Raw genomic sequence first — 7,304 nt, forward strand, 5'->3', positions numbered from 1 at the left:
AGGGGGGCAGGCACCGGGACTGACTGACCACCACTGCCCCGTGGGGGAAGGGGGATCCTAGGGGGCGTGCGGAGGAGCCAGGAAGAGGGCTGAGGGAGAATGTGGCCCAGGGCTCTCCGGGGCTTTGGGAGTCCCTCTGGCCATCCTGGGGATGGGGGGACGGGGTTGAGCCTCTCTTTTGGCTTTTCGAGGGGCTTTGGGAGTGTGTGTTTGTGCCTGGGAGGAGGTGTGGGTCTGCTCCAGAGTCTGGGGCTCTACAGTGCCCTGGGCCTCGCAGCTGGGAGCATTTACAGCGGGTTATAAAGAGGTTGTTTGAAGCTCTCCACTGGCTGGCCAGGAATTTCCTCAATTTCAGCAATTTGGACTTTAAAAGGAGAAAACCCCAGAGCCCACCACCACCACCTCCTCCTCTTCCCCCAAAGAGGCCCCCCTGATTCTGCCCCAGCCGAGCCTGTTGTGCCAAGGGGGCCCTTGCTGGGGCCAGCCCTGGTTGGGGTCTCTGGAGGGGGCAGCAGAGTAGGCACAGTTTCTATTGGCACAGATGGGCTCCAGCCTGGACTTTGGGGTTTGGAGATTGGGCTGGGGGGCATTGAGGGAGGGCTGTTCCCCAGGCAGGGGCCACGGCATCACCCAAAGTAGCAAAACTGCCCCCCAGGCCTGTCTCCTCGAACCCCCCTGCTTTGTGGATTGGCTGGCACTGTCCCTTGCCGGCTTGGCCCCACCCGGGGCCCTTTCGCAAGAGAGGAAATGAGGCAGCTCTCTGAGGGCAAGGATGGCGTCAGTGCCCGAGGTGAGCACCCAACCCCATACGTGACCCCCCGGGGCACAGTCTGGCCAGAGCAAAGCCTGGTGGGAAAACAGGTGGGGGGCAAGTAGTGGTCTGTCTGTCCATCTCTCTCCAGGATTCTAGTCCCCAGCCTCCTCCATGGTGAATGGAATTCAGGCATCCTTCTTCCCCTTCCCCTTCGGGATTCTTATGTAAATGGGGGGCATAGAGACTCCCTTCCCCCATCTCATCCCCAAGGTGGGTGGAGCCAGGCTGGAACCCAGGAATCTGGCTCTTCCATGCTTCTCCCTCGCAGGATTGGGGACCCTTCTCAGGTGAGCCCTGGGGTTCCCGGGAGGATATGGGGGCCCTGATGCATCTAGGATTCTGTCTGGGCTTGGGGACTCTCTATCTAAGCTCTGGGCTCCCCCAGATCAGCCTGGGCACACACAGCTCTGATAGAGAAAGCAGACTGGTCCAAGGCGAGTAGTGTCTTCTCCCAGCTTTGGGGGCTGCCTTTTGGGGGTGTGAATGGAGCAACTCTGTAACGCCACCAGGCCTGGGTCCCTCATCACCCTTGCTTACCCGTTGCTGCATGCCCACCCAGGCATGTGCCCCCCCTTGGCTCCCTCTCGCTGGGCCTCCCCTTCCAGGGTCCCATCTTTTCTGGCTCCTGGAATGGGCTCAAGATAAGTCACTGCCCCTAGGAAGGACTCCATGGGGACCAGAGGAGCCCCAATTTCGAGTCTCAGATCTGCTGCTGACTCGCTGGGTATTGTTTTACTTCTCTGGGCCTTAGTTTCCTCCTCTGTAAAACAATGGAACAGGACTGTATCATTTTCTCAGTTGAGCTCTGCAGTGCTGTGATTATTATATGCCTTTTTTTGGGGGGGTGGATGTGCAGTAGGACTGGAAGGTTAAAAACTGGGCATTTGTGTTGCTTTTATCTCTGACCCTCTTTCAAAACAAAAACAAACTCTTGCCTTCTGCCTTAGAATCAATACTCATGATTGATTCCAAGGCAGAAGGTGGGAAGGGCTAGGCAGTGAGGGTTAAGGGACTTGCCCAGGTCACCCAGCTAGGAAATGTCTTATTTGAACCCAGGACCTCCCTTCGCTAGGCCTGGCTCTCTGGCCCTCTTAACCCCAGAGAGGGCAAGGACACAAGGAATTGGGGAATACGGGCATGTTATTAAAGCATTTCCTGAGGGGAAAAGGGTAACTTCCTACCCTATTATGTTTTGGAAAAAAGGAGGCCCAGCATTCCAGGCTCTCCATAAGATTCCAGCTCCCCACTTACCCATCATTCTTCCAAGGAGGGAGCTGTTGAAATATGGGGGTGCACAAATTCTGGGCAGGAAAAAAGGTGAAAGAATCTTGGGGGGTATGAAAGTTTGGCACCCAGAACCTTGCCTTTTTGGTTAATTATAGAACTCTGGAGTGGTAGATCATCCAGTCCACATGGGTCATTTTACAGATGAGGAAACTGAGGAATTAACCACCCAGGCTGGTGTCGAGGCTCTTTGGATTGCGGGGGGGGGGGATGAGGCTTGGTTTTTTAAAGTTGAGGCTGGCTCGGTTGAGGGGTGTTCATTGTACGCATGTGGGGAGATGCTTTCTGGTAAAATGGTACGTGTGTGTGTCTTACGTAGGGCTGTTGGCATGGCCGGGTTATTGTCGGGGTGTTGCCAGTGGAAGGCTGGCAGGGGGTGTGGGGGTGCCACCTCAGTTCATTGCACGTTGCTCCTTCCCCTCCCAGCTGTAGAGACCCAGAGCACAAGCTCTGAGGAAATGGTGCCCAGCTCGCCCTCACCCCCTCCGCCTCCCCGAGTCTATAAGCCGTGCTTCGTGTGCAACGACAAGTCCTCGGGCTATCACTACGGGGTCAGCTCCTGCGAGGGCTGCAAGGTGTGTGGCTGGTATAAAGGGTGGGGGGCTGAGAGCGGGAGCTGGGCTGGTCTGCCACTTTCTGCCGAAGCCAAGAGAGGCCAAGAGGGGGTCAGAAAGTGTGGGGGGGAGCCGGGTGGGCCAAGAGGTGTTTGGGCAAGCCGGAGAGGGGCAGAGAAGGGGAGACGGTCCAGGGAGGGGGGGCGGTGAGCCTGGAGCTCTAGGGTGGAGGCTTCACGACCTCCTTCCCGCCCCTCCAATCCTTCTCCAGGGCTTCTTTCGCAGAAGCATCCAAAAGAACATGGTGTATACATGTCACCGGGACAAGAACTGCATCATCAACAAGGTGACCCGAAACAGGTGCCAGTACTGCCGACTGCAGAAGTGTTTTGAAGTTGGGATGTCCAAGGAAGGTAGGTGATATCTTGCCCTTTTTAGCTACTGGGGGACACTCGGGGGCCCCCCTCTTCCCGCCCCCTCTTAGCCTTCCTCCCGTGGGGTGGAGGTAGGGATGGACCGTCTTCATCCCTCCCAGGGGGAAAGCCAAGTGCACTCGTAGGTCTCCGCACCTCTTCCTTCTTGCATGGATTTGGGGTGCTGGCTCCCTCTCCATTGCCCATCCCCCCCATTGTGCTGCCAGGGCTATAAGTGGATATCCTGCCGGCCCCGTATCCTGCCACCCCCCCCCCCACTGGCTCCTCGGGAGCTCCCGCAGGGTGACAGGAAGGGCAGGATGGAGTCCTGCTGCCTGGAGAAAGAGGGAGCAGGGACTCGGGGCCTGGGGAAGGGGCTGGAAGGGGGAGCCCCGGGGAAAGGGGGCCAAGCGCTCTCTCTTTCTCTCCCCCGGCGCTTTCCCGCCCCAAGCTGTCCGCAATGACCGGAACAAGAAGAAGAAGGAGGTCAAGGAGGAGGGTCCTCCGGACAGCTATGAGCTGAGCCCGCAGCTGGAGGAGCTGATCGCCAAGGTCAGCAAAGCCCACCAGGAGACCTTCCCTTCTCTGTGCCAGCTGGGCAAGTATACGACGGTGAGTGGCACGGACGGGCCGCCGAGGGGGTGGGGGCAGCCGGACCCGCCGCCCGGGTCCCTCCTGACCCCGGCCCTCTCCCACTGCCGGCCCCAGAACTCGAGCGCCGACCACCGCGTGCAGCTGGACCTCGGGCTGTGGGACAAGTTCAGCGAGCTGGCCACCAAGTGCATCATCAAGATCGTGGAGTTTGCCAAGCGGCTGCCGGGCTTCACGGGGCTCAGCATCGCCGACCAGATCACCCTCCTCAAGGCAGCCTGCCTGGACATCCTGGTGAGAGACCCGGCCCCCAAACCATCTCCTCCGGGGGGATGCAGGGTCTGCCCTCGGCGAGGCCCCCCGACACCGCCCAGAGCCGGGCAGCCGGCGTTCCTTGGGGCTCTCCTCGGGCGCTTCCCACCCAGCAGCCCGGCGAGGGTGGCACCGTCCGCAGGACCCGGTCCTCGGAGCTGGGGGGCTGGGCTGGACGGCTGCCTGTCCCTCAGCCAACCCACTTTTCTCATCGCTGAAATGGGAATACTTTTAGGCATAATATTTTGCCCAACCTATCCTGCAGCACTTTGTCAGACTGAAAAGTGCTGCGTGGACGCGATGACGACTGCAGAAATCTCTGAATTTGGGCTTCTGAGTGACATCCCCGGCTCCTTCACACTGACCCCAGGATAGTCTCTCCCCTTGAAATTCAGTGCTTATTTGTTTTCTACACCTTACCTTCTTAGACATTCTAAGACGGAAGGGCAAGGACGAGGCCATTGGAGTCAAGTGACTTGCCCAGGGTCACCCGGCTAGGAAGGGTCCGAGGCCTTCGCCTCTTTCCCCTGCCCTCTGACCCAGCCCAGACGCCGTGCCCCAGTTATCCGTCCCCCTTCTCATTCCTTTCTCCCAGATTCGCCCTCCCTAAGCCCCCCCACACCCCAACAAGGGCAGGGGATCCCCCTCCAGCTCGGTCTCCCCTCACAGATGCTCCGGATCTGTACCCGGTACACCCCGGAGCAGGACACGATGACGTTCTCGGACGGGCTGACCCTGAACCGGACGCAGATGCACAACGCCGGCTTCGGGCCCCTCACGGACCTGGTCTTTGCCTTCGCCGGACAGCTGCTGCCTCTCGAGATGGACGACACGGAGACGGGACTGCTCAGCGCCATCTGCCTCATCTGCGGAGGTAGCTGGGCCTGGCCGCCCCCCCACCCCGTGTCTGCCAGCCTCCCTCTTTGGGCCTCCCCCTGCCCACCTCCTCCCCGCTGACCGCTGCCTCTTCACCTTCCCCAGACCGGATGGACCTAGAGGAGCCCGAGAAGGTGGACAAGCTGCAGGAGCCGCTGCTGGAGGCCCTGAGGCTGTACGCGCGGCGCCGGCGGCCCAGCCAGCCCTACATGTTCCCCAGGATGCTCATGAAGATCACGGACCTCCGGGGCATCAGCACCAAGGGTCAGCCCCGGGCTCTGGGACTCCTCACGGGAGCCGGGAAGACCCTGGCCAAGTCACTGCCCGCCTTGCTTCCCTGGGGCGATCGTGGTCCTTCGTTACTCCCCCCGCCCCTTGGTGGCTGTGGCACAGTATTCGACAGCTCTAGTTATAATTTTAGACTATTTATATATATATATAATGTAATTAATTATTATTATTACTACGAAGGCCCAATAATAACTCACTTTTTTTTTAACCTTCCATCTTAGAATCAATAGTGTCTATTGGTTCCAAGGCAGAGGATCAATGAGGGCTAGGCAAGTGACTTGCCCAGGGTCCCACGGCGAGGACATGCTCCTGCTTACACTTGAACCCAGATCTTAGTCCAAAGCAGATTCTCTTGACCATAAGGCCCGCCTTCCCTCCCAGCAGACTTTCCCGGTCATCCCCAGGGCTGGTTGGAGCCAAATTAGTATTACGCGCCCAAGTCCCGGGGGGGTAAGGGCTGTGATCGCCCCCATTTTCTAGCCGGGGAGACCGAGGTTAAGTGACTTGCCTGGGATCGCCCTCCCCAGGAGTGTCAGTGCTGGGTTGCCCCTCCGGTCCACCTGCCTCCCGGGGCTATCTAGCAAGGCCAGGAAGGAAGAGGGGGGGCATCCAACCCCGGCGGGAGTTGGGGCGGCGTCTCACTGGACCTCCCTTCCACAGGAGCGGAGCGGGCTATCACTCTGAAGATGGAGATCCCCGGCCCGATGCCCCCCCTGATCCGGGAGATGCTGGAGAACCCTGAGATGTTCGAGGACGACTCCTCGCAGCCTGGCCCCCGCGCGGAGCCCCCCAGCGAGGACGAGGGCCTGGGGGGCGGAGGGGACGGGGACCTCAGCCCCCAGCCCGACCCGGATCCCTGATGGGCGGCCGCAGACTGACCCCCGTGACTGGGAGAGGACCGTCGCTGCCCTCTCTCCACTCCCACCCCACCAGCACCAGTTTATGCTCCTTGTTTTTGCCAAAGTTTCCTGGGCTCTGTGTCCATCCTTCCCTCCCCAGGCCCCACCTGGGCTTCCTCCTGCCCCTGCCTGGCTCCCTCCCCCCCAGCCAGAGCGGACGTGGGGGCTGAGACGGGCTCTCCGCTCCGGCCCTCGGAGCCATCTCTCGGACATCGGGGTCCCCTGGGAGGGAGGAGGGGAGCCTTTGTTGGTGCTGAGTCGGCGAAGACCTTGTCTCCCATCCCACCCCTCCCCTGCCAGGTGCTTTGACCTCCAGGATAATTAGGAACACTAGAGACCAAAGGGGGGCCCGGGGAGCTGGGACCGCCGTGCAATGCCCCCTGCCTGACACATACTGCCCTCTGCCCCCCCATGTGCCAGGCTCAGGGTGAGGGGCAGCGAAGCGGGGCGCAGATGCAGGCCCGTTCTGTACCTCTCCGCTGACCGCCCCAGTGCGGGCTCCCCCTTTCCCCAGGCTTCCCCCCAAAAAGGGGAAGTGGCCTCCGTTAAGAATCCCCCACCCTACCATGTGCCTTGGGTGTCCCCCGCCCCCCATCTCAGCCGTCGGGGCGGAACCCTTCTACACTACAGAGGGGCCTGGGGAGCCCCTCCCTGTCCACCCCTAGTGCCTTCCCCCCACAGTACCCCAGAGCAGCTCAGCCCAGGGAGGGGAGGGCTGCTTAGCTGATCCCTACCCAACCCAGAGGAAGCCTCTTATTTATTTATTAGCTTTTGTTTACACCCTGGAATTACCCCCCATCCCCCTGGGGGTTCTGGGGGTGGAGCCCAGGGCCCCTTCTGATCCCCAACTCCTGGTTTGTATTTAGCTGCCAAATAAAATTCCCACTGGCCCCCCTTTTTCTCTGGGGGGGCTGGGTGCTGTCCCCTCCCCCCTTTGTTTACAACCCCCTTCCCTCCCGCTGTATCGCATATTGCTGAGTTTTCTATTTTTGCAAAATAAAGTGATGGAAACTCATGGAATCTGGCGTGCTCCTGGTGGGGAGATGGAGATGAGGGAGCCCCTCTGGGCTCCGGATCCAGCAGATGTACTTTCTCTCCTTCCTTCCCCCTTTACTCACAGGACATGGGATCTAGGAATCCTGGTTGGGAAAGGGGAGGGACTGGCCTTTGGACCCCCAAGGTTCCGGGGCCGGTGTGTTCTATGGCCACCAGTGGGGAGCTCCCTGTTCTCTCCCTCAAACAACCTACAACTTGGATCCTTGGTTTAGGC

General features: G+C 60.0%; 1 protein-coding gene across 1 annotated transcript; it reads left to right on the forward strand.

Moving 5' to 3' along the window:
* The first annotated feature begins 191 nt into the window (after positions 1-191).
* On the forward strand, positions 192-7,054 carry RARG (retinoic acid receptor gamma). Its single transcript, XM_044684579.1, has 8 exons — positions 192-790; positions 2,525-2,673; positions 2,924-3,065; positions 3,517-3,677; positions 3,774-3,950; positions 4,638-4,842; positions 4,950-5,108; positions 5,796-7,054. Exons 1-8 carry the CDS (start codon positions 748-750, stop codon positions 5,993-5,995), a joined length of 1,236 nt encoding a protein of 411 aa, XP_044540514.1. The 5' UTR covers positions 192-747; the 3' UTR covers positions 5,996-7,054.
* The last annotated feature ends 250 nt before the right edge of the window (positions 7,055-7,304 follow it).

Source organism: Gracilinanus agilis, unplaced genomic scaffold (assembly GCF_016433145.1).
Source record: "Gracilinanus agilis isolate LMUSP501 unplaced genomic scaffold, AgileGrace unplaced_scaffold53357, whole genome shotgun sequence".
NCBI classification, from domain to species: domain Eukaryota; kingdom Metazoa; phylum Chordata; class Mammalia; order Didelphimorphia; family Didelphidae; genus Gracilinanus; species Gracilinanus agilis.

Bases quoted from the DNA above. Each gene is read 5' to 3' on its own strand.
- RARG (XM_044684579.1), top strand. From the start codon at position 748: ATGAGGCAGCTCTCTGAGGGCAAGGATGGCGTCAGTGCCCGAG. The intron at 3,066-3,516 runs GTAGGTGATATC...TCCCGCCCCAAG, and splicing joins AGTTGGGATGTCCAAGGAAG to CTGTCCGCAATGACCGGAAC. The intron at 5,109-5,795 runs GTCAGCCCCGGG...TCCCTTCCACAG, and splicing joins CCGGGGCATCAGCACCAAGG to GAGCGGAGCGGGCTATCACT.